General features: G+C 49.2%; 1 protein-coding gene across 1 annotated transcript; it reads right to left on the minus strand.

The window, feature by feature from the left end:
- Window positions 1-4,300: 4,300 nt before the first annotated feature.
- On the minus strand, window positions 4,301-26,827 carry SDHA (succinate dehydrogenase complex flavoprotein subunit A). Its single transcript, XM_025050511.1, has 15 exons — window positions 26,783-26,827; window positions 25,067-25,219; window positions 23,874-24,035; window positions 21,909-22,052; window positions 21,473-21,637; window positions 20,253-20,401; window positions 19,481-19,605; window positions 18,864-19,032; window positions 17,902-18,097; window positions 17,092-17,263; window positions 14,727-14,845; window positions 7,652-7,763; window positions 7,399-7,529; window positions 5,866-5,979; window positions 4,301-4,666 (listed from the first exon to the last, which is right to left on the minus strand). The coding sequence occupies exons 1-15, from the start codon at window positions 26,825-26,827 to the stop codon at window positions 4,580-4,582; spliced, it is 2,043 nt and encodes a 680-aa protein (XP_024906279.1). The 3' UTR covers window positions 4,301-4,579.

Raw genomic sequence — 26,827 nt, forward strand, 5'->3', positions numbered from 1 at the left:
TTCTGAATCAGAAACCGTCTTAGGCTCATCTTGCACATTCTCCACACCCCACCCCCCCAGCCCCGCAGCCCAGGAATCAGCGATTCTTCGAGGAGTCCTGGCTTCTCTCAGGGGGTGTGGCACACAGGCCACCACCCAGGTGCTTGGGGGTCCCCTGTCCCTGGGCAGAGCTAGGAAATGTTTTTTAGAAGAGCAAAGAAAAGAATGAGCTCACATCTATATTTCTATTCCAAATTTAGTAATACAGGGTTTTCTGTACCTGGTTTTGAACTCTTTCCTTAGGGAAAAAAGTTAACATTAATATAATTAGTTATAAGCTCTAACTCACATTGCACAATTCCGAAAGACAAGTACCAACATTACCACTGAGATTACAGCTTAAAATGTAGGACTTCTCAGTGGCTCTATTTGTTATCAGACTAGTTGACTCAATGCCACTTGAAATAATGTTCTCTGTGACTCTCACAGCTGGATCTGCAGTTGAGTTGCACTCGCCAGACCTGGGCAGCCCCGAGCTTCTTGCCCCAGAACCTGCAACTCTGCCAAGGGCCTCCTCTGGTGGTCGAAGTGCGGCAGGAGCAGGGAGGGCCAGGAGTTCTGACACCCTGAATGCAGCCCGCAACCCCTGAAACACAGCAGTCCCCAGCTTGTGAACTACCGGCGAGGCGGGGTGGAGGAACCTCAAATACCATGCCGAGTGAGAGAACCCAAACGGAAGAGGGCACGCCACGCAGCTCCGCTTACAGACAGCGGAGAATGCGAACAATTCGTTATGGATGGGAAGATCAGTGGTTCCCTGTGGGCCGGTGGGGAGACCAGGAGGGCACTCGGGGTGGTGAATGCCTTCATTACGTTCTGCCAATTATATCTCAAAAAAAGGAGTTAAAAATGCTACCCACCCCCAACTACATCCCCCAAAAAGAAGATAATTTATACTCAGATAAATTGTCTCATTGTGTGACTGGTAAACATCCAAAGGTTGTCATCAGACTTTCTTTGTGAAACTGTGGGAAAGAAGACTCTCCTATAATGCTGCTGGGAACGAGAATGTCACAGCCCGAGGAAGCAAATTTGGCAACATCTGGCAAAATGACGTGACCCAGCAACTCTACAATCAGGACTCCACCACAAAGAAACTAGAAAGTGACTTCACGGTTACCCACTGTGGCATGTGTAATACTGGAAGCAACTCAGATGTCTACACTAGGGGATGACCGCCCTCAGCAATGTACACAGCAGAAGGGGTGACTCCATGCGACGAGGAACAACCCCGCTACAGTGCCACATCTATCTGCTTCTTGTTTTCTTTACTGCTCACCAGGAAGATAAAGCGGTCTCTGCAGGAGAGAGGATGCAGGGTAAGGAAGGAGGCGAGGTCTGGATGCAATGGACTTTGACATCGTGGATATGTTTTACATATTTATAAGCGTAACATTTCTAAAGACAATCCCTAAAAGTGAAAAACAGAATCTGAAATGAATGAACCTAACTGCCTTGGACTGGACTCTACAGAAGCCGACCCTGGGACAGGACCTTGGAGGTGACCTTGAGCAGCCTCTGAAATGGGGAGGGAAGAAATCCGCTCACATCCACAGCAGCTGCATTTAGTATTTGGTTACTTGAATGCTTTAGGACAGGGGTCCCCAATCCCTGGGCCAAAGACTGGCACCAGTCCGTGGCCTGTGAGGAACCGGGCCACACAGCAGGAGGTGAGTGGCAGGTGCGCGAAAGAAGCTTCATCTGTATCTGCAGCCGCTCCCCAGCGCTGGCGTCAGCGCCTCAGCTCCACCTCAGCTCCTCAGGCGTCAGATGCTCATAGGAGCACAGCACCTAGAGCCCTCACAGAGCCCGCACGAGTTCACAACAGGGTCTGCGCTCCTACGAGAGACGAAGGCCTGAGGACGGGAGGTGGAGCTGAGCACTGATGCCGGCGCTGGGGAGTGGCCGCGAATGCAGATGAACATTGGCAGGGAGGTTTGACTGCGCGGAGACCATAATAAGTCAATTGCCTGCAGACTCAGCAAAACCCTATCAGTAAGTGGCAAGTGACAATTAAGCTGCATCTGGTGGCAGGCTTTAAGCCGGATTCCGACACTTATTTCAGTGGCCCACCCATTATTTCATTTGCCAATCCCTTCCGTGCCTCTCACAAGCTAACCCTAGCCAAAATGAGTAAAAACAAACGTCACCGGAGAGCTGCTCCGAAAAGCGAGAAAGGCCCAGGGACGGGTGGGGACGGCAGAAGGGCCCTAAGGCTGCCGACAAAGAGGGAGCTGCATCTCACAGAAAACACCGAGAGTCCTGCTTAAGTCACGGGTTCATTGCCGACAGGCGCTTCACGTTCTCCGAGCCGGCTTTGTATGACGTGGCGACCGGCTACCCAATGAAGCCGTGAACCTTCAAAACTGCTTTGCCACAGGGAGACCGAGCACTCAGCCATTAAAAAACAAGCCTTTGGAGCTTCTCAAAAGAAAACAACCCGAACACAAAGAACAGAAGCAATAATTTGAAGGCCACCATTTCATCAAATGCGCCTGCACTGAGCATCGTTCTGAGAGGCTAACCGCTGAAGCTAAGCAGCCCTTTACTACTGCTGAAGATGATCCTGCCTGATACTAAGGACACTCGTGTGAACTTTTAAGAGGCTGCAGTTCAAAAGGTGTCACGTGTTCCTTTCAGCTAGCACCATAACTAGACGAATGAATGAAACAGCAGATACTGAAGCACGGTTAGAGGATTCATGAGTCACTGATGTTGACAAGGCAACGATGCTTGCTTTAGTGTGACTTTTCAGGAGGACGTGCATGAGGATGCTATGTGCACTTTTGCTGCCAGCCAACACCACAGCTGCAGAGCTATTCAAGGCTTTGAACGAAGACACAGCAGGAAGCCTGAATTGGTTATTTTGTCGGCATATGCGCGGACAGAGTGGCTGCCATCGTAACTGGATGGCTTTCTGGTTTCACTACTTGGGTCAAAGAAGTCGCTTCCGAATGTGAGCCTATGCACTGCGTCATCCAGAGAGAAATGCTGGCTACCCGAAAAATGTCACCTGAACTTAACAACGTTTTGCAGGATGTGATTAAAACGATCAACCACACCGAAGTACGCGCCCTTCACTCACGTCTGTCCGTGCGGCTCTGTGAGGAGATGGACGCAGAGCACACGCGTCCTCTCTCACACAGACGTGAGACGGCTTTCTACGGGCAGGTCACTGGCCAGAGTTTCTGAGTTACGAGAGCCACTCCAGAGATTTCTTTTAGGAAAAGTCACCACTGGTAGCAGCACATTTCAGTGACGGGTCGCAAAACTTGCTTGCCTGTGTGACATATCTGGCCTGCTTAAACAACTCAATCTGTCACTTCGGGGGAGGACGACGCAGTGTTCAAGTTGACACATAAAGTGGCAGCATTCAAAGCCAAACTAGAATTATGGGGGCGACGAGGGAACACTGGGATTTTTGACATGTTTCAAACATTGGCAGAGATTTGGAAAGAGACTGAGCCAGGCCTTCCTTCTCCCAGCTGGTGCATGGTCACCTATCTCAGCTTTCAAGAGACTGAGCGTGACTTCCCAGCCACAAAAGACCCCCGACCTGAGGAGGAACGGATCCGTGACGCATCTGGGAATAAGCCAGGTGAATCAACTTTGTCCGTGCTAGATGATCAACTGCTTGAGATCGCAAATGACAATGTCCTCCAAAGTACACTTGAGACAAGTTCAACTCTCCATACGTTCTGGATTAGAGTCAAAGCGGAATATCCTGAGATGGCCACAAAGCACTGAAAAGCCTGCTTCCATTTCCAACATCCTATCTTTGTGAAGCAGGGTTTTCTGCAGTGACTGCAACCAAAACGAGATTATGGAGTAGACTGGACATAAGCAACACACTTCGGGTGCCACTGTCTCCCATCGCCCCCCGAAGGGACCGTCTAGTTGCAGGAAAGCAAGTTCAGGGCTCCCACCGAAACGGTCCTACATTACGGTGAGTTGTAAAATTATTTCATTATATGTTGTAACGCGGGAATAGAAATGAAGTGCACATACATGTAATGCCCTTGAATCACCCTGAAACCATCCCCGCCTCTGGTCTGTGGAAAAGTTCTGGCACCAGGAAACCGGTCCCTGGCGCCTAAAGAGGTTGGGGACTGTTGCTCTAGGACGCGTGTTCGCACATTTAACTGTTTACTAAGAACAAGAAGGAAGTGTTTGTTCTCTTCATTTGCTGTCAAGTACTAAAATTCATTTTTACTTAAATACCTACTACAACAAAATGTACCAGACTAAAAAAAAAATCGCATTTTCTATTTCAGGTTGGCTAGTGTGCCCGAAGAACTTTGTAATTTGTTTTATTTAAGAATCGTGCTCAGCTTCATTATTTCACAAGGAAGCAAGAAATAAAGGTAAGGTTAACACTTTGGGCTTTGACTACGAGCAAGCTACTGGCCACTGAGCAGGCAGTCTCTATTCGAATGGCACTCCTTATTCACGGGAGTACAGGATTGAAAACACAATTATGCTACGAACACGTGCGTGGCATATTACATATAATTACAAGAGCTGGTCAACTCGGGCCTCATCAGTAGGAGCGAATGGCTGGGGGGACCGTGGCACAGTCAGCCTCGTTTAAAGTTTTGTCGATTACAGGCCTGTATTCCAGGGAGACCTTAAAAAGAAGAGCCGGTGGTAAGCTGGGGCACAGAAATGCACAGAAATGACAGTCCTCTCTTATGCTCTTTTGACAAATTAACTATCAAAGTAGATTTGCAGAAAAATATGCCAGAACTTAAACATACTGGAGTACTTTTCAACAACAAACTCAAAAATGATCTAAATGCATGATAAGGGACTAGATGTGTAAATTACAGTAAATCCATGTAATAGAATACAGCAATTAAACTGTATGAAATTTTTGATGCTTTACAAAAATGTTCAAAAGTAGGTAAAACCCTGTATATACTGTTATACTTAAAGTATCTTTATAAGATGCATTTACTTCTACTCTTTTCTACTTGTAAGTGAATATTTATACACATACACATAATAAAATGTACACAAAACTTGAGATAAATATTTCGAAATAACAATAATGTTTCTAATTAGTGAGCTTATAAATGTTGATTTCTTTTATTCTTTTTGTACTTTCTGTGCTTTCTACAACGAGCATATGTTTCTTTTATAATCATAAAAACCCAAACATTACTACAAATAGGCTTGTACTAAGGGACGGAAGTCTGACCTCTTCCTCCAGTCAAAAACAGCGTTCATGAAAAATTATGAAAATCGCTACCTGCAGAACTGAATGGCAGGCGCTCTGTTAAGTGATGACCACGGAGCACAACTTGATGTCTGTGTACCCAGATAAATGATCAAGACTATCCCCTAAGAGCTATGAAAAGCTTAAGGGTAAATAAACCCTTTGTACTTTAATTATTTCTGAACCTTAACACCTGGCAAAAATGCCTAATGGGTGACTATGCTTTGGAGAAATGAGACAGGGAGCCTCTCTTGTGATCTCAGCTGGCTCCTCCCAGGCCCTGGCCACCCCACCCCGCCTCTCCCAGAGCCCTGCATACTCTGGGCTTCCCTGAGGCTGCCTCTAGGTGGTCCAGCCAATGGGAAGGGAAGGAAGGGGTGTGGGTCCTCCTGTCCCAGCCTCAGGCCCTGAGCCCAGCTCTCCTCTCTGCCCCTGCCCCCAGGCCTTGGGAGCTTACTCCCTGCCCAGGGCCAACGCCAGGGAAGGCCTCCCAGCGTTTCAGTGGCATCTCGTGTCTGTCAGCAGTCTATGTACATGCCTGCTGCCTGCCCCAGTTTGTCACGTGCACATGTCAGTGCACGCGTGAGCGGGCCACGTTCCCCACCTACCTTCCCAGTCCTGCTATCGACGTAGGAAAGCGTGTGCTTCCTCCAGTGCTGCTCAAACGGCTTCTGCTGCTGACCCTGGATGGGCTTGGAATAATCGTACTCATCGATCCGCTCCTGAGGCCGAGAAAAGGTGTTTGTTTCAGGACATATCATCGACAATTATTCCAAATTTCCTATTACTCTCTCAGAGCAATGTCATCACCCTGACACATGGGACGGGTCTGATACGAACCTCCACATCTCACTCAGCAAGGAGGTCCCACTGTCCTGTCCCAGGCAAGGCTTGTTCAGAGAGCCAGGCCCTTCCTAGCCCATTTTCCAGCCCATGTCCATCCCCTTTGCAATTCCTGACGAAAAACCACTTGACTGCATCTCACCTAGAACAACGCACAGCAGGTGACATGATGCAAATTGGTACCCGACGCAGGGGCATGGAGACATGCGGCATGCCAGGCATTTGGCAGCTGTCCGCCTCTAGTGTTACTGATGAGCCCTTCATCCTATACCAGCCATCCCAGGGCCCCCACACCTTTACTGAGCCCATCTCTGCCGCAGACCGTGTCCCGATGGGGTCAGGCCCGCTCAGGTCAGGCCACACCACTGGGCAGGGGGTTGGCTGCAGCAGCAAGGGTCCAGAGCTTACTTTCTGCGCTCTTACGCACTCGAAAGTTCATCAAATACTTTCCATCTTCCTGTTCTGTACTCTGGGAGATTTCAAATTCTTTCACTCTCTTTTATATAAATGTTTTAATTTTAGCAATAATATTAAAATTTCCACAAACTGCTAAAGAGGAGCTGAACGCTATTAAGGATAACTTGCACGTGGTAATGGATGAGCCGCACGAGAGTCTTCAATAAAACCCCCCAAATCCAAACACTTGCTGCTTCTGCTCTGTGGGACGAGACCTCTTAACGGGACAAGCGTGGCCACGGCGCGTCCCCTTAGTTCTGGCCCGTACCTACGGGGCGTGCTCCCCCAGGGTGCGGGTCCCAGCCGTAGCTGCCTGAGTGACATGAGGATCTCCGCAGACTGAACCCAGCCCCAGGTGGTGGAGGATAAACTAATCCAACTTCACAAGGAACAAGACCCAGTTGCTCTTACTTAGGCAACGTCCCCACGCCCCCACGGCCAGCGGGCTGGAAGGGCCATTGGCGACCCCAACAGTGCCCCGAACCAAAGCGCGGGCGTCTGTCCTGGGAAAGCGGCCCGAGCCGGTGGCGCGCGCCTTCCGCGCGCATGCGCCCGGCTCCCCGCGCCCAGCACCGAGTCCAGCTCATCTAAAAACGGCGGTGGGCCACGACCCCTCTCCCAGACCAGAGGGCAGGGCTGACAGGTGACACACTCGTCATCTGAAACCCCTAAGTCGGCATTTTCGGGCAACAGCGACTCTGCTTGTGGATCCCAACCAAGAGGAAGGTCCTCCGGCCCCCAACACAGCGACAGGTACCAGGAGGAAACCAGCACGTTTCCCGTTTGCTTAAAATGGAGGGGCATGTGGCGAGAGCGCGGCTGGGGGGACCGAGGGGGCGCACCTTGTAGTCCTCCCTGGCGTGGGCGCCGCGCGACTCCTTCCGGGCCTCCGCCCCGTAAATGGTCTGCAGCGCGCACAGCATCAGGTTCTGCAGCTCCAGCGTCTCCACCAGGTCCGTGTTCCAGACCATTCCTGGGGACACACCAGACTCCCGTGAGAGGCAGGCAGGATCCGGTCAGACGGGGGTCCCCTCCGTCCCCGCTGAATGGGACACCCAGCGCCCCGGCTGAGGGCAGGGGCCCGGGCCCGCTCACCTCGGTCAAAGGTCTTCAGGTGCCTCAGGTCCCCGTAGAGCTGGCTGAGTTTCCCGCAGCCCTCCTGCAGCACGCTGCCCACCCGGAACACCGCCGCGTGCGCCTGCATGGACTGCAATGCGCACGCGCGTCAGCCGCCGCCCGCGGGAGGGGCCCCACCGACGGCTGCTAGACCTTCAGATCTTTCTCATGTGCATTTTACTTTTTGTAAAACGTTTACGTAAATTCAACAGAAAACCCAGAAAACTCAGGCTATTTATGACTCCAAATTTTAAAATGGAAGTTGCGTTTTTGTTTGTGAGATTCTACTCTCTCAGCAACTTTCGAACCCGCAATGCAGTATGTATGGACTATAGTTACCATACAGCCCGTTACACCCCCAGGACCCCCAGGACTTAGTTTTAACTGGAAACCTCTACCTTTTTGACTTCCCCACTCATTCCACCCACGTGCACCTCTGGCAGTCACCAATCTGTTCTCTGCACCTGTGAGCTCAGAGGTTGTGTGTGTTAAGATTCCATATGCGAGATCACGTGGTATTTACGTTTCTGTCTGACTTACCTCACTTAGCATAATACCTTCTAGCTTGATCCATGTTGTTGTACATGGCAGGACTTTTATTTTTTATAGCTGAACATTCCACTGTCACACAGGCCACTCTTTATCCATTTATCTGTTGATGTGTCCATGATTTGGCTATTTTAAATAAGGCTGCAATGAATATGTGATACACGTATCTCTTCGAGTCAGTATTTTCATTTGCTTTGGTTACCGCAAGTGGGATTGCTAGATCATGGAGTAGTTCCATTTTTAATTTTTTGAGGAATTTCCATACTATTTTCCACAGCGGCTGCACCAATTTACATTGCCACCAACAGTGCACAAGGGGTCCCTTTTCTCTACATCCTCTCCGGCACTTGTGACCTCATGTCTTTTTGATAACAGCCATCCCAACAGGTGTTAGCTGAGATCTCACTGTGGTTTTGATCTGCACTTCCCTGAGAGTGATGAACACCTTTTTACGTACCTGTTGACCATCTGTATTGTCTTCTTTGGGAAAATGTCTATTCAAATCTTCTGCCCATTTTTAAAGTGGGTTGTTTTTTTCTTTGCTATTGAGTCATATGAGTTCCTTATACATTTTGTACATTAGCCCCTTATCTGCTATATGATTTGCAAATCCTTTCTCCCATTCCATAGGCAGCCTTTTCATGCTGTTGGTGGTGCCCTTCGCCATGTGAGAGACTTTTATAGTTAGATATACCCCACTTGTTTATTTTTGCTTTTGGTGTCAGATCCCAAAAATCATCACCAAGATTGAAGTCAAGAAACTCACTGCCTACATTTTCTCCCGGGAGCTCTATGGTTTCAAGTCTTTAATTTATTCTGAGTTAGGGTTGTGGTCCAGTTTTGTTTTTTTTTTCTTTTTTCTTTTTGCTTGTAGCTGTCCAGATTTCCCAATACCATTTATTGAGGAGACTACCCTCTCCCCACTGTATTTTCTTCATCCCTTTGTCGTAAATTCACTGACCACACATTCAGGGGTTTCTGATCTGTCTATTCTGTCCCACTGTTCTATGTGTCTGTTTTTATGCCAGTATCATGCTATTCTGATTACTGCAGCTTTGTAATATAGTTTGAAATCCGGGCGTGTGATGACCTCCAACTTTGTTCTTCCTTCTCAGGCTTGCTTTCGTTATTTGGGGTCTTTTGTGGTTCCATACAAATTTTAGGATTATTTGTTGTAGTTATGTGAAGAGTGACCCTGGAATCTGTAGATTGCTTTGGGTAGTACGGACACTCTAACAATATTAATTCTTCCAATCCAGGGGCACGGCATATCTTTCCTTTATTTGTGTCTTCTTCAATTTCTTTCAGTGTGCAGGTTTTTCACCTCCTTGGTTACATTTATTCCTTTGTATTTTATTCTTTTTGATGCATGTGTCTATGGATTTTCTTAATTTCTTTCTGATAGCTTGTTATCAGCATATAGAAATGCAACAGACTTTTGTATGCTAGTTTTGTATCCTGCAACTTTACGGAGCTCATTTATTAGTCCTCGCAATTTTTTTGGTGGAATGTTTAGGGTTCTCTCTACACAGTATGATGTCATCTAAAAACAGTGATAGTCTTACTTCTTCCTTACCAGCCTGGATGCATTTTAGCTCTTTTTCTCACATCGCTGCCATGGCTACAACTTCTGACACTGTGTTGAATCAAAGTGGCAAGGGTGGGCGTCCCTGTCTTGTTCCACTTTGTTGAGTTTTTATCATAAGTGGATGTTAAAATGAAGTTTTGATTAAAGCTTTTGAGAAATGGTGGCAGAAAGGGCACAAGCACTCCATCTTCGAATTCCCCTGAGGAGACAGCAGCTGTGTGCAGGCTACAGGACACCTTCTTGTTCCACTCACAAGGTCTGATGGTAAACGTCACAGGAGCCAGTAGACGGCCCCTTGGTGCGGTTACGAGGCAGTTAGCAGTGGGGGCTGAGGTGGAAGGCGGTGAAGGAAGGGGCCTGGGAACCCTCATGGCTTGCTCTTCTGGTTAGTTTGCAGAAGCTCCTCACGTATTAAGTACCTTTACTTTTTCACTGTTTATGCTCGTAAAAAAATGTGATATGATTACCACAGCATTGTAGTATAGTTTGACATCAGGTAGTACGATACTTCCAACTTTGTTCTTTCTCAGACTGCCATGGCTATTCGTGATCTTTTATGGTTCCATATAAATTTTTGGATTATTTGTTCTAGAAAAATGCCATTGGTATTTTGATAAGGACTGCATTGAATCTGTGGATTGCTTTGGGTAGTATGGCCATTTTGATGATGTTGAGTCTTCCTACCTATGAGCACGGTGTGTACTTCAGTTTATTTGCATCTTCCTCCATTTCTTTTTTCAATGACTTGTAATTTTCTGAGAAGAGGTCTTTTACCTCCTTGATTAATTTTCTTGATTTTGATGCAACTGTAAATGGAATTGTTTTCCTAATTTCTGATAGTTCAACACTGGTGTATAAAAATGTGACCGACTTCTGAATATTAACTTTGTATCCTGTGACTTTACTGAATTCATTTATCAGTACTAACAGTTTTTAGGGTGCTCTATACATAGTTTCACGTCATCTGCCTTTCCAGTCTGGATGCCTTTTATTTCTCTTTCTTGTCTGACTGCCGTAGCCAGGATTTCCAATGCCATGTTGAATGGAAGCGGTGAAAGTGGGCATCTTTGTCTTGTTCCTGACCTTAAGGAAAATGCTTTTAGCCTTTCCCCATTGAGTATGACGTTAGCTGTAGGTCTGTCGCATATGGCCTCTGTTACGTTGAGGTATGTTTCCTTTATTCACCACTTTGCTGAGAGTTTTTAGCAAATGAATGCTGGGTTTTGTTGAATGCTTTTTCTGCATCTATTGATATGATAGGATTTTTATCTTTCAATTTGTTAATGTGGTATATCACATTGATTTGTGAATATTAAACCAACCTTGCATCCCAGAACTAAATCCAACTTGATCATGGTGTATAATATTTTTAGCGTATTGCTGAATTCTGTTTGCTAATATTCTGTTGAGGATTTCTGCATCGATGTTCATCAGGGATATTGGCCTATAGTTTTCTTCTTTTGTACTGTCGTCGTCCGGTTTTGGAATCACGGTAATGATGGCTTTGTAAAAAGAGTTAGGAAGCCTTCCCTCCTTTTGAATTTTTTGAAATAGTTTGAGAAGAATAGGTGCTAATTCTTCTTTGAATGTTTGGTAAAATTCACCTATGAAGCTATAGTATCAAAGCTATAGTAATCGAAACAGCATGGCACTGGCATAAAAACATACATAGATCAATGGAACAGAATCGAGAGCTCACAAGTAAATCCATATCTACATGGTCAGTTAATCCATGATAAAGGAGACAAGAATATACAATGGGGTAAAGAGAGCCTCCTCAATAAATGGTATTGGGAAAGCTGGACAGATACATGCAAAAAAATGAAACTAGACCACTTTCTTATACCATATAAAAAAATAAACTCACAGTGGATTAAAGACTTCAAACGTAAGACCCGAAACCATAAAACTTCTAGAAAAAGACATCTGCAGTAAACTCTCTGATATTGCTACCAGTATTTTTTTTTTCTGATATCTCTTCAGACAAGGGAAACAAAAGAAAAAGTGAACAAGTGGGACTACATCAAACTAACAAGTTTCTGCACCGCAGAGGAAGCCGTCACCCAAACGAAAAGACAACCCACTGAATGGGAGGAGATCTTTGCCTACGGTATATCTGACAAGGAGTTAATATCCAAAATTTGTAAAGAACTCATACAACTTAACCAAAATAAATAAATAAACAATCCAATTAAAAACTGAGAAGACCCAAATAGGTATTTCTCTAAGGAGGACACACAGATGGCCTACAGACATGAAAAGATGCTTATGGTCACTAATCAGAGAAATGCAAATTAAAACCACAGTGAGATATCACCTCACACCTGTCAGGTTGGCAGCATCAATAAATCAAAAAACAACAAACGCTGGCAAGGATGTGGCGAAAGGGAACCCTTGTACACTGTTGGTAGGACTGCAAATTGGTGCAGCCACTCTGGAAAATTTTGGAGGTGCCTCAAAAAATTAAAAACAGAATTACCTTTTGACTCGGCAATTGTACTTCTGGCTATTTATCCAAAGGAAACCAAAATACCAGTTCGTAAAGATCTCTGCACCCCTATGTTCACGGCAGCGCTATTCACAATAGCCAAGATGTGGAAGCGACCTAGGTGCCCATCAACAGATGACTGGCTAAAGACGTTATGGTTCATATACACAATGGAATATTACTCAGCCATAAAAATAATGAAATCTTGCCATTTGCAATGACAGGGTGGACCTAGAGGGAATTATGCTGAGTGAAATAAGTCAGACAAAGATAAATACTATGATTTCACGTATATGTGGCATCTAAGGAACACAAGAACCAAACTCAATGAACAGACAGACTCATAGATACAAAGAACAAACTGGTGACTGCTAGAGGGGAGGGGAGTTCGGGGGCTGGGTGAAAAAGGGGAAGGGATGAAGCACAAATTAGTAGCTACAACGCAGTCACGGGGATTTAGAGTACAGCACAGGGCATACAGTCACTATTACTGTAATGGTTGTGTGTGGTGCCGGATGTGTGCTAGAGTAACTGGGGGGATCACTTTGCAGATTCTATAAACAACTTTTTTAAATTAAAAAAATAATTAGGGTAAAAAAGACATGTGATATAAAACCAACCTGAAACTTATTTTAGGCATGCTGAGAAGCAGAACCTACCTCTGTTTCCTATCATTTACTGAATGACCTTGCCTTCCACCACTCCTGAAAAACCCCTTCATCATGTGCTGAATCAGCACGTACCGAGGGGCCTGTTTCTGGACTGACTTTGTTCTACTGACCCAGATGTCTCACAATTCATTCTACTTAGCAGACAGCTCACCCACCTCTTTAGAATGAGAAATCATGTAAGACTGTACTGCACACCACCACTGTCATGGTTTCTCCGGAAGAATAAATGGAAAAAAACCTGTCTTAGACCCTAGTAAACATCAGGTTAAAGACTCTTCATGTTCTCCAGTGGTCGTGTTTTTCATACTGTTTACATATTTCTGGTTATGCTGATTCAAGGCATTTTTAACCTTTTTTGGCTGCACTGCAAATGAGATATTAACTACTGAATGGATTATTGCTGGCATCTTGAAAGCTACTAATTTTTGCATATGAATCTTTTATCCAGACAGCTTTCTTCATCCTTGCATTGTTTTTATTCACTTTTCAGTTTATTTTCTTGGAATTTTTTGGTAATCGTATCTGCAAGTAACGACAATTATCTATTCCTTTTTAGTACACACATTTCTTTTTCATTTCTTACTGCATAAGGTGGAATCTACAGAAAAATTACTTCCCCACACTCAAATGTAAACTCCACATGGGCAGGAACTTTTACTCTATTCGGTGCCAGCGCCAGCATCTAGAGCACTGCCTGGCATGCGGCAGGTACCAATACCTGCCTTGTTTGGTGGCAATGCCTCCGTCTCTCATGGGCTCGTCACTCCCACATCCTGCCTAACACGGTGGTTCGTGTGGTGGTATCAGCGCCCTACACAAGTCCCGCAGAGTATCAGCCGACTGGTGCCCCTTGAGCACTCGGTACCTTCACTCGTGCTCCTGCCCTGACCCGTCCTGGAAGCCTCCCTGACACAGAACCACACGGCCCACAGCCCTGCAGAAAGGCAGCATCGGCATGCGGCTTTTCCCTACTAGTGGCGTCTGTGTGTATGTGTCACTGGATCCTTTTCAGATCCTTGCAAATAATTTCAGGTGGACAGAGATCTCATTCGTGGACTGAGAATCCCTGTATTAGAACTTGAACGATTCCTAGCTGTTCTAGGTACTATCATCAGTCTAAACCTGTGTTATCTAATGCAGCAGCTGCTAACCATGTGCGCACCCGTTTACATGAAAACTGAAATCCAGTTCTCTGATCAGACTGGCGACATTTCGTATGCTCCACAGTCACAGGTGCTCAAGGGCAGGGAGTGCTCCCGCCCTTAGGGAATGTTCCATCAGCCGCTGGTCGGAAGGCGAACGCTCTTAAGAGAAACGCGCAGACTGCCCACAACCCACTCCCCCCTCCTCCTGATTTTATTTACAGCTGTCAATGGGCCAATTTAAAGACACTTCCCAGAGCTGCTGGAAGCCAGATGTGCTGATGGGATTCATTTCTCAGCAATGAGATGTGCTGGGCTTCCAGGCAGCCTGCAGAAGGAAGTATTGGGGTGCGGGGTGCGGGGCGGGGAGGCGGTGACTGTCCCTCCTCCTTCGGGCTGTGACATACACACGAAGGCAGAGATGGTGTGAGGAAGGATGCCCTTGCGAGCGCCCTGGAGGCTGGGAAGGCAGTTCTGGGTGCTCCGTCCACGTCTATATGGAGACGTCCACCTTTCATGTGACTTGGCCCCTCTGTACTCTACTCGGCATGGCAGGGAACCCGTCCTTCTGATGCTTAACCCACAGCCCATGCAGGGCACGCATCCAGGTACTTACCTTCTGCATGCTGAGTCGCAGTTCCGATGTTCTTATGCTCCCGTCGGCAAATCTCAATTTGTCAAGATTCATGACAGATTCTTCCCCAGCATTTGCTTTAATCGAGGGAACTTTATCTCCTACGCAAACAAACAAACAAACAAACAAACACAGAAAGCTACAATTTAACTCCTGAAAAACACCTAGGGAAAGCAGATGGACTGAACGGTAGCAAGTGTGCATTATCGCCTTCCGGGGATTTGGGAGATGCGCCGTGCCCCCGCCCGACTACCCTGCACTCGAGGGACCATCTGCTGACTTGGGGCTGAAGAATTAACACAGAGACAAAACTTCTGGTAAAGAGCAGGTGTCCGATAAGTAATTTCTGAAGGAACAAAAGAGAAACCATTGCTTAAGCCTAAAAATTAGATTTATGAAAACCATGCGCTCTTACTCTATTGAGAGAAAAAATGGCGCCCTTCAGATCAGCGGTTCTCAGCAGTTTTGCCAACTCTCCCCACCTGGGGAAGGGGCCTGGCCAGGCATATTACGTCCCCGGCTGACCCTGACCCTTGTACCCTCAAGGTTTGCTGTCCTCACCTTTCTAAAAGATAAATGTTTGGAGGACTTTTAAGGCCTTTTTGGGGATGATGGTAAATGTATTTTCTTCAGCAGGTACTACATGCAGGAGGTATGAAACGCAGAAGATGAAGGTTTGCAGGTGAAGCAAGGCTATTTGCAGCCACTCTCTCCCCAAGGGACCGGGGCTGCTCCGATCCGCTCGAGCTCTTGACAAGCTGCTGCTTCATTTGCTTTTGTAAATGAAGTAAAACTGACTTGTTCTTTAGGTGCACAGCAACTACCATCATCAGAATACAGAAAGGGGGTTCAACATTTTTATGTTTAAAATACTCATGTTTTGAGGGAAGTAGTGGGGCAAACATTTTTTCCTTTCCTTTTTTTATTTTTAAAAATGAGAGTATAATTAAGGTACAATATGATTTTTAGTGCAGATTTTCAAGTCTGGACAAAGCTGCGTGAGCTGTACCGCAAGCAGGATGTGGTCCCCGGCAGCCACTGGTCCATCTGAGCCCCAAGTTTTGCCTTTTCCAGAATGTTGTACAAAGAGACTCATAAATGCAGCCTCTGGAGTCTGGACCGCACAGCCTGACACATTTGAGATTCATCCATGCTGTTGCATGTATGTAGAGATTGTTCCTTTTAATCGCTGAGTTGAAATAAATTTTTAAAGTGTGCATCGATCCTTCAGATATAAAAGTATATGCTACTCTTATGAAACTTCCTTTTTCTCATCTTCAAAGAATGGGAACCTCAGGTTCTCTGCTCTGCTTCGACAGAGTGGATATCGGGCTCACTGCCTAGGGGACACGTGCCCTAGATCTGGTGTCAGACGAGGTGAGTTCAGTTCCTGCCCTTGCAGCAATGCCTGGACACGAGGCCCCGCCTCTGCGTTTCAGCCCGGAGCTGTGGCCACAGCGAGGGGGACAATGCGTGCGAATGGGCAGCCTGACCCTCTGTGGAGCACATCTCCATTACCACCGGCATGAAGGGCGGTGCACCTGCCCTATGAGGACTGTGTGTAGTTAGTGGCTGGGCGGCAGTTTACAACGTCTCTCAGACCGACTTAAAATCTACACAAAAAGCTTTTGTTCGATAAAAACAGTGCAACTGACAGAGAACAGCCAACACCAGTGACATGCAGCGGGAAGAGTGGGGGCTCAGGGACCCGCTGCCCCTGCCTTGGGGACAGTGTCTCAGGTTCATGTTGTTGTTCTACCAACCAGGGCCAGGTCAGCGATGTGAGGCCCTTTGGCGGTCAGAGCAACAGTGAATGTCCTGCCTTCGGTGGGCTCGCACCCAGCACCGTTCCTCCTCTGCAAATACCTGAAGTCACTACAAAACAAAACACTACTTGGAACCCGTTGTCACTAAAGGCGCAGCCAGGACCTGGCCCCGCGCGCTGTCTGCAGTAAGCCGTCCCTGTCCCCTTTCCAGAGCAGTTACGCTGGTTTTTAGAATGGCCCAGATTAATTTTTCTGTAAGCGTCAAATAGTTATTCATGTATAACTACGATTTAAAATATTCCACTGCAAGTCAGTCATTTATATCAGGTACTACGTGATAAACTTTCCCTCAAAATAACAAGTTCCTAATGGTGACTTTAAGCAGAACATAATGACTGCAAAGGAAATTCTGACCAAAAAAGTTACTCTCTTTTAACTGTTTAGACCTCATCCAGCTTGTATCCAGCCTCAAGCCTGCCGCCACACAGACCTCTGAATATGTCCATCTCCTCCCCGCTGAGGAGACCCCGACTGTGCACCCCCCGCCTGCAGGCACCTGGCGCCGTGAGGAAAACACTCACCGGGTCTGCAGGACTCCGCGATGCTCAGGGCGCATGCCCGGCCAAAGACGACCAGGTCCAGCAGTGAGTTAGCCCCAAGGCGGTTGGCGCCGTGCACCGAGGCGCAGGCGGCCTCCCCACAGGCGTACAGGCCGGGCACGACCTGGTCCTGGCCGTGCACGTGCCTCAAAACCTGTGAGAAAGAGGCCGAGACGTAAGGGCGCAGTCTGAACCCCTGCAGCCCCACCAGGAGTGGCGGAGAAGACCGGGGCGGTCCACAGAGAACCCTCCAGCACCTGCGAGTTCAACCCCTTGGCTAGGTCCCGTCAGAAACACCGGCCCCCACCCTCGGATTCGGGACTCAGGGTGGATGGCCGTTACACTGGGAGGCAGAAGACTGGGTTGTAACTCGGACTCTTCCAACGCGTTCCTCCTCTATACTGTAAGAACCCAATTCCTCAGCCCCTCGCCTGAGGACTGAAACCAAGACCCCAGCTGGAAAGCCCCACGAGTGGCAAGCCACCCAGAGGTGGTCACTGCCAAGAACACACAGGTTACAAGATCACTGTGAAAATAAGATGAGCTTGTACAAAAAGCACTGTAAGTGATTAGGACTATTTACTCTGGAGGGATTAATAAGTCACTAGAATCGTCACTAAGGAGTGAAGGTGAAAGCTGCACTAGCCCCGGGCCCGCCTCTGCCGCTCAGGAGGGCAGCTGAGGGGACGGGCAGCCTACTGACCCATGCAGTACTTTTCCTCTAAGACCTAAAGGGACCACTGTGAGGTGGGCCACTGTCCCCACTCTCTTTCCCACTGTGTAGTCAGTCACCTGCCCCTTGTAGTTGGTGGGAATGCCACCCATGTTGTAATGCACGGTGGGAAGGACAGGGATCGGCTCTTTGGTGACATCCACACCCGCAAAGATCATGGCTGTCTCTGAAATGCCAGGCAGGCGGATGGCCAGCTGCTCCGGGGGCAGGTGGTGCAACTGCAGGTAGACATGATCTTTCTCAGGCCCACAGCCTCTGGTGAAAAAGGACATCGCAACATAAGGCAAAGAGCAGCAGTCACAGGAAGTACGAGATCACAGAGTCCTCATTTTTATACCCGAGCAAACCCGTTCGTCTCGTCCTCCCTAAGCACCCCTGCGTGCCGGGCTGGATTCTGGCCGCGAACACCACCGGCTGCCATCCTGGCCTCCCCGGATAGCTTGCTAGGCTTTGCCTGGCAAAGGCATTAGAAAGTCCCTTCCTGCCAAAAGCTCCGAAGAATTACTTGACTTCTCACTTTGTATTTAACAGCACAGAAGCTCTGTGGCTACACCGGCAGATGTTTCCTGTGTCACCACAGTAAGGCGCAGTGTTGGGCTCCGAAGAGGATGAAGCTGCCTTGTTAAAGGACAAACAGTCCACGCACCAAGCAGGTCCTAAGAAGTGCGGGCTGAAACTCCACCAAGGGCTCGCCTGCTGCCCTTGGGTCGCAGTGTGCCTGTCCTGCTCTCCAGTACTCGCTGACGTCTGTGTCACACACTCACGTTCAGAAAACCCACAGACGTCAAACGATCACGTTTGCAAGTATAGGTCTCTGGAGAGATGCACACTGACCGGCAGTGGTCAGAGATCCCAGAGGCGAACGCCCACCTGCCCACGGAGGCGGGGCAGGCACTGCCACTCACACAGCAGCCACACCTGCCCACGTGGAACAGACACCAACACCGCCCACCACGGAGAACGGAATGCGCGCCTGCGTGCGTGCACACGTGCTCGGATACCTCTGGAGACGCTCACAGACCTGCCCTCACGGATCTCCAGGGTCATGGACCGAGACACGACGTCTCTGGAGGCCAGGTCCTTGGCGACGGGGGCGTACCGCTCCATGAACCTCTCGCCTTGACTGTTAATGAGAATGCCGCCCTCTCCACGGCACCCCTCCGTGATGAGACAGCCAGCCCCGTATATCCCTGCAAGGACCCAGTGAACAAACGTTTACAACCCGACTGTCACAGCTGCGTCCTGACATCACTGTCACTGTGGCAGCCTGATGTTCTCTCTCCAAACTGAAGTGTGCCTGTGCCACTCTCTTGGTCCAAGGCGCTCGCCTGGTGAATGTGACTGAGGCCTTGCCATGTGCCGCACTGAGAACACAGACCTGCCCCCGCCTCCCAGAGCTGACAACCCAGTGGGGGACGGACGCTGAACCACCACGGCTCTGAGACTGGGCAACGTGTCATTAAGATGGAACCTCGACTGCCTTGGGGAGAGCAGGGGCAGTCTCCTGAGGAAATGACGACTTAGGACCCGGGAGACCAGAAAGCGGTACTTTCGAGCTGTCGCTGCAACAGAGCATCCCACAGGGACTGAGTGCCTAAAAGACACGAGGCCCCGATCCCGCGGAAGCAGCCCGCCTACCTGTGGGGTGGAACTGAACAAATTCCAAGTCCTGGCAGGGAAGCCCTGCCCTGGTGATCATGGCGGTGCCGTCGCCGGTGCTGGTGTGGGCCGACGTGCAGCTGAAGTAGGTGCGCCCGTAGCCTCTGAAAAGCAGGCCAGCACAGAGCGGTGACCACACAGCCGGTGCCATCGGGACCTCCCTTCTAGAGACACTGAGTGGATGCAGCAGCCACGCATCACCACCATGGGGGCCCTCCACACCCTCGACAACCGGGAGGTGGCCTGGGGACAGAGAAGGCCTCTCGCCTGATCTTTAGTACTTCAGTGCTGTCTGAGAAGCCTCTATCGCTTTTGTAACGAAATTTTTAAACGTTTCTGGATTCACCTCTTCGAAGGCTTGAGTAAGACTGGCTGTATAGAATGGAATTTACTTATTTTCATCACGTGAACCAACAGCACTCATCTAATACCCAGAAATCAGTATAAGCACAGTATCTAGTAAAACAAGAGAATATTCCAGAACGAGTCACGTGATTCTCCAGGATCAGTTTCCTCAAGGGTCCTCCCCACTGCGAACTGACGACAGACACTTCCTCGCCCACCTCAGAGGCAGATGCCCCCTTGAGAGAGGAGGGATCGAGGCTGGCAGAGGCGATCAACCTTGCAGGACAGGCCACGGCCTGTGTCTGTACCCCTGTTCCGGGGTGCCCCTACTTTTACTAGGATGAAAGGCCTCTGACGGGCAACTTTCTTACAGAGAAAGTGAGTACGACAAGAATTAGATTCCTACCCAGTGGCTACAACCGTGTTCTTTGCTCTTAGGCGATGGATGGACCCGTCTTCTATGCAAAGTGCGATGACGCCACGACACTCCCCGTTCTCCATCAAGAGGTCCAAGGCGAAGTACTCCACGAAATAGCTGGTGTCGTACCGCAAGGACTGCAAAGACAGCCGACATTTGCCACTGCAGTGAGGGTGTTACACCGACACGCAGGCGATGCTGTCCACGTGAACAGGCTGAAGACCGCGTGTAACCGAGGACCAGGTGAACCTGGGAGAGTCCCAGGCGGGAAACGAGTCGCAGACGGCAACTCACACCGAGTAGAGCTGGCGCTGCCGTGTGACAGCGCAAAAGGGGCCCTGCTCTTAGCTGTACGGACAAAACACGAAAAGGGGGATCACACGCCGGTGCACGCCAGAGAACGCGGCACCGTGCTGACATGGCCCTTGTTCTCACACCCTAAGAGGCGTTCCGGGCTCTCTGGGGCCACACGCAGCACAATCGCCTCAGAGTCTGATGACAGAGCTGGGGCCCTCGGACCCCTGGGCTGTCCTATATGGGAGCTACTGACCACACGTGGCCATTTAACCTAACGAAACACAACATTCAGAGCCCCTCAGCACACTAGCCACATCTGTCACGTGTGGCAAGCGCTGCTGGGCTGGATGGCCCAGGCCCTGGTCTGACAGTCACCTCGGCTAATGGAAAGGTCTCTCATGAAACTGCCAGCTCCCCACGCGACACACAATTCCATGAGATGGGCAGGTCCTTGTCACATATTCGCCCATACTTTTGGCCAGAGAAGCCACTGGTGTCCTAACACTTGCAAATCAATGACCTGTCCCATTCTTCAGAACACGGATTATCTGGCCATGCCAAAGTTGGCCCCAACTATCCAGTGACAACCAGCCCTCAAGTCTCAGTCTGGCTGTCACAGTTCAGGAGCTCGGAGGTGGCGAAAGAGCCTTAAACACCTGCTCTGCTCTTACGCCTTCAGTGTGGACAGACTGCATGTTCAACCTGGTATGTACTAGATTTTCTAGAACTGATACTTTCAAATGAACAACTGTACACAGGGCCTACCGAGTTATTCTGTTGCTTGTTAAGACGCCCCTTAGGCTGACAGGCTGGCACTCCAACCCCTTCCCAGGGTGCCCTGTCTCTGGCTCATCACTGTATGCTGGCCGGACCAGATGGGTCATGTCCCCGTGCCCCCAGGGCGGGCTCACCCTTCCATACAACGTGTGCAGCAGTGAGTGGCCGGTGCGGTCAGCCACGCAGCAGCACCGGTGGGCCTGCCCGCCTTTCCCAAACTTGAGGCTCTGTCCGCCGAAAGCGCGCTGGTAGATCTTGCCGTCCTCAGTTCTGCTGAACGGCATGCCGTAGTTCTCCAGCTGGGGAGCACAGAGACAACGCCTGGCACTGTGAAGGAACCGAGGGGCGCGCGGCTGGCCCACCCCGGACGCCTTCAGCCTGAGTCTGCAAACCCCGAGGGACACAGTCTAGGAGAACATCGAGACTGCAGAGAAGGGAAACAGTCCCCTGCAGAGCGACCCCAACGGCCGGTAACAGCAGGGCGTCCCTCGTCATACCAGCTCGTCGCCGCCCCTTCCAGCTGACCACACAGGCCTCAGTCCCGCAAGAAACAGGCTGTGAGGACGTTACCTCGACCACAGAGGCAGGGGCCTGCTCTGTCATGTAGTGGATGGCATCCTGGTCCCCCAGCCAGTCAGAGCCCTTCACGGTGTCATAGAAGTGCCACCTCCAGTTGTCCTCCTCCATGTTCCCCAGAGCAGCATTGATTCCTCCCTGGATACATGGAGCCAACTCAGGAGTGACAAATGGAAGCCCCCACGGTCCCCGCCCCGGGAACTGCCTTCGGAGGGAGCCAAGGACTTTCATGATAACTCTCGGTGAGGGATCTGACTGCGGGCCCTTAGAAGGAGACAGCCCACTCTGACAGACTCCAAATCACACCTCCTCCCCTTACCAAGCTGGTAACATGGGCCCCAGCCCCGTTATCCATGAACGCGACAGGAAGCTCAAGTCCTTGAAGAGCTGATGGAGGACTGAGAGGTGCAACGCTTACGACTTACCTAACCTGGCACATAAAAGGTTCCCACAAATTTGTGGGGATAATTTTATGACAAAACGTTCCCAGTGGTTATTTGTGGGGACGGGTCAAAGTTCTTACTGACAAGTGATAAACTCTCAGCCCAGAGTCACACACCCACACCCCTGCCTCCTTCGGCCGTGCACTGTGACACTCCCCTACTTTTGTCCTGTTCTATCCCACTGCCTCCGCCCCTCAGGGACACAGGAAACGCAGCACAGGGACAAACATATGGTGGCCAGTTTCCGCCCCAACTTAAATTAGATTCTTCCTCTTAGATAAGCTCTTTCGCACGGCACCCTTTCTGACCCCCTTCCCTTTTTCCCAATCGTTACTACTCCGGCACAACTTCCGAGTCAAGCTGACCCCCTGGAATTCCTTCCCCACCTAGTGCTGCTGCCTCTGTCCCCCAAGTCATGCTCCGGTTAGGATAAGATGACCCACTGTGTGAGGAACCTGTCGCTCCCTCCCTTCTCCAACCGTCCAAGTGCAACGCGAACGCAGCCCCAATGACACGTGGTGAGCACCAGCGCAGCAGGACACACGCGTGAAGCTTGACCCGCTACGTGCACAAATGCTGTCCCTCCACCGCTACCATTGAGAACCAGGGCCACAAACGTCCAGTCTCCTTGGCGTCCCCAGAAGGACCTTCAGATGCTCCCAGGCCCCCACCCATTTGATCCTTCCAGTGAAACCTCTTTTCTCAAGAACCGACATTCAGGTTAAGCCATCTTTCCCTTATTCTTTTGATTTTATTAATACTGCACTATCTGAACACTGTATTATTTTGCAATGTTACTTAAAATTACCTGTTTGTGTTTCTCCTTTAAGACAACGACGTCTCTACAAATAGATTTTATCTATTCAGTTTACAAAGCAGCTTTAGAGCAAAGCATCTGGATGGCTAAGTGCCTCAAGAATGCTGCTGGACACTGAATTCAGGCTCTCCCAGATTGGAGTGGCTTTATGGTCCTGGAAAGTCACCATGCACTGTTGTCTCTATGAGGAAATGTGTTCTAGGTGCCAAAAAAGACAGGCAAATACAGCTCTGGAATACTGCCTGCGTGCCAGCTGGCACACCTACAGTATGCCCAGAGTGGAAGAACAAACTGTGAAAGCACGGAATCGCCCCGCACCTTACTCTGTCCCTCTCCCTACATTCAGGGGCACTGGTTTTCTGTCCTGCACATCCATGCCATCATCAGAACTCCTCACCACCCCACTCAATGAGGCTCGTCCTGAGGATGTGGCAGCAACCACGAGACTCAGGGCAGACGAGAACAGTCCACAGCAAGCTCACTGCAGATGGTGAGTGCCATGGAGACAATGGGACCACGGCGGGGGTCAGGGGGGGTGGTCAGAGAGGACCCTGGTGGGACTGGGGGCAGCGGGGATGAGGCCCCTAAGGGGAGTGAGCCCAGGGGGTGCAAAGAGCAGGGTGGCAGGAGGTCGCTCAGGCAGAGGCCGGCTGCACTGCACCCAGCAGGCACCAGAGGCACTAAGAACCCCGCTTGTACCTGGGCTGCCACGGTGTGGGACCTGGTGGGGAAGAGCTTCGTGACACAGGCCGTGTTGAACCCTGCCTCCGAAAGGCCAAATGCAGCTCGCAAGCCTGCACCTCCGGCGCCCACCACCACGGCATCAAATTCATGATCCACTACTGGGTACTGTGTGGAAATCTGGAAAAGAAAAGCCACCCGTCAATCACCCATTCGGCTATGCCAGACACTGAGACTGTGGTCACTGTGAGAGAGCGTAAAGAAAATGAAACAAACCAAAGAGTGATCCACGCCCAGCAGGCGGCCCCCTGGGCAGGACGGAGCAGCCACAACTCTGCAGCCCCCAGTGATGGGGGGGCACGTCCCCGCGCCGAGAGGGCGACGAGACATGGGGACGGCCAGAGCCGGCTTTCTCGTGCAGCTAGGAAACATCATTAGACGAGATGCGGAAAACTCAAGAGCTGCTCCCGAAAGTAACTGGGGACGCAGAGGGAAGCAAGGCCGCGAACGCAGCGCGGTCCTCGGGCGGCTCCTCCAGTCAGCGCGTTTCTCCTCTGCTTTCGTCTGCACGCGCTCAGCGGCTCACGCGGAGCCGAGCTTCGAATGCAGTGCAGGTCACACTCCCCTCCTGTGACCTACCAGCACCACGAAAATGGTAAAATGCCATTTTCATTTAGATAAGCACATCCCAGCTCATCTAGGTGACCACCTAGCATGTGAGCACACAACTCTATTTCAGGCCCATGTTTGTGTTTTCGAGTGAGAAGGTGCCAACTGGTGTTCAGTAACTATTGTAAAATTACAAGAAAAGAGCTTGTAAGAAAACTTCAGTTTCTTCAACAGAGTAGAACGAGCCCACTGAACAACAAAGAGCCTACGCTGTCCTATGTGGAGTGGGGAAGTCATTTTCCATCACAGTAAATACTGTGTATTTGTCATTCATATTTTATTATTTTGTTGCTTTATTTGATTTAAATTTTAATCTGGCTTATAGATATATAACAAGCAAAAAAGTTAATATCTATGCTTACGTTTATACTATAATTAAGTATTACCACACTAAAAAAATAATCTGAGCAGGCACTGAAATGGGAATTCTTTCCTTCAAGTAAGACCTGTGTACTATATGAGCATGTTAGAAACTGGTACACATCGTTATCCCTCTAAGCCAAGAAAACCCTTTATAATGGAACAAAAAGCCACGAACTTACCGAATCTGAAACTTTAGCAGACGACCTCTTATTCCCGTCAACAGTGAAGTGAAAGTCACGACTTCCTGTCTGCAGGGCTGCTGGACGCTGCTGAGACAGAGAAAAGTGTCTTGAAGGGACAGGGAACTTGTAACCAAAAATTCTCCTTCTGTGCTGTTAACCTTTTCATGTACCCAGGTGCTCTCCTTCGCTGAGAACCTTCCCCTGGGAGCCTCGACTTAACCTGAAGGGCAGGCCGAGGGGACTTGGCACTTCAGGAGGAGCCCTTCCAGGTGAAGCTTGTCTCCAAACAGGATACTCACCGACTCAGACAGGAAATGAAAAAGGCAGATTCTCATACTAATTTCCCAACTTATGTTACTTAGTGGATAACGAGAAAGACATCTACCTTGCGTGTGTAAATGGCTGTTTTGCAAGCAATGAAATATTTTTACTGGACCCATCATAACCCTTTCACACTGGGGCTCTGCCCGTGTGTGAGGCATTATGGTTCACTGGGAAAGGCAAGAAACCTCGAGCCGGGAGATCCATGCTCTAGGACAGGCTCCACTGTTCGTGGTGACACTTAGGCACCAGTGCCACCATCCCTTCAATGAACACCAGAGGGTGCCAGGCCCAGAGATGCTGACGGTCCTGCTTCAGCACCCTCCACATGTGCACTGGGCCTCAGCCCAGCCTCTCCTCTGTCCAGGCCACAGCGCCATCCCCGCTGCCTGGACACTCGGCCCTGGCAAACCTCTATAACTTTCCAACTCTCAGCTTAAATGTCCCATAAAACAATGTCTTAGAAATATCATAAAGAAGCGGTCCCGAACCTTTGTGGCACCAGGGACCGGTGCTCCTATGAGAACCTAATGCCTGATGATCTGAGGTGGAGCTGAGGCGGTGATGCTAGCGCTGGGGAGCGGCTGCAAATACAGAAGAAGCCTCTCTAGCTGGCTCGCCCGCCGCTCACCCCTTGCTGTGTGGCCTGGTTCCTGACAGGTCACAGACTGGGGAGAGGGTGTTGAGGACCCCTGTCATAAAGCACAGTTTTAGGAAGTAAGTACATTCAACAATGACAAAAGGAAATATGGCTGATGTCTTCAAGAATTCTGCAATATATAAGATATTTATTCTGTGGGTTAAAAAAATTATTCTGTAGGACAAACAAGTGGGACTCCAGGGAAGAGAATTTAGTGAAATACAAAACGAACTCTAACGGGGCGCTGTGAACTGAATGGGCTTCCCCGTGAGGTGAACAGGCCCAGGCCGGGACTGGGTGGCTGGACTCTGAGACCGAAAGGGCTGCCACAAATACCTCAGCTGACTTTACTAGCTCCAAGTACAAAGCAGTTTCTTGAATTTTTAAATAGATCTGAACTGATAAAAGCAATACTCTTAAATTCTCCAATTCCATTTTTAAGGATATTTATTTTTACTGATGTAAGCCAATTTGGTTTTTTCTTTCATAAAATGAATTTAAAGAAACTACAAAGAACAAATATTCCTACGCTTCAGTATAATTTTTTAAATTGTAAAGTCATATTTTAACGAACTAAGTAACTGAATTTTAATACAAATGTTATCGAAAATTTTACAAAATGCAAGATAAATATAGGTATAATAGCACCAATAAGAACAGTACACTCTGTATGACCAAATTAAAATTAAAATAGAACAGTGAGAGCCCCTGCGTATTTACTTGTTTCCAGGATGTTCAGGTTGAAAACAGGCGAGCGTACACTCGCACTGGGCTAGCTGCAAGGGGGCAGCTACCAT

The sequence above is a fragment of the Pteropus alecto genome, unplaced genomic scaffold, assembly GCF_000325575.1.
Source record: "Pteropus alecto unplaced genomic scaffold, ASM32557v1 scaffold137, whole genome shotgun sequence".
Taxonomy (NCBI): domain Eukaryota; kingdom Metazoa; phylum Chordata; class Mammalia; order Chiroptera; family Pteropodidae; genus Pteropus; species Pteropus alecto.

Bases quoted from the DNA above. Each gene is read 5' to 3' on its own strand.
- SDHA (XM_025050511.1), bottom strand. From the start codon at position 26,827: ATGGTAGCTGCCCCCTTGCAGCTAGCCCAGTGCGAGTGTACGCTC. The intron at 14,846-17,091 runs GTGAGTGTTTTC...TTGTTTGCGTAG, and splicing joins CGCGGAGTCCTGCAGACCCG to GAGATAAAGTTCCCTCGATT. The intron at 7,530-7,651 runs GTGAGCGGGCCC...GTGTGTCCCCAG, and splicing joins CCTGAAGACCTTTGACCGAG to GAATGGTCTGGAACACGGAC.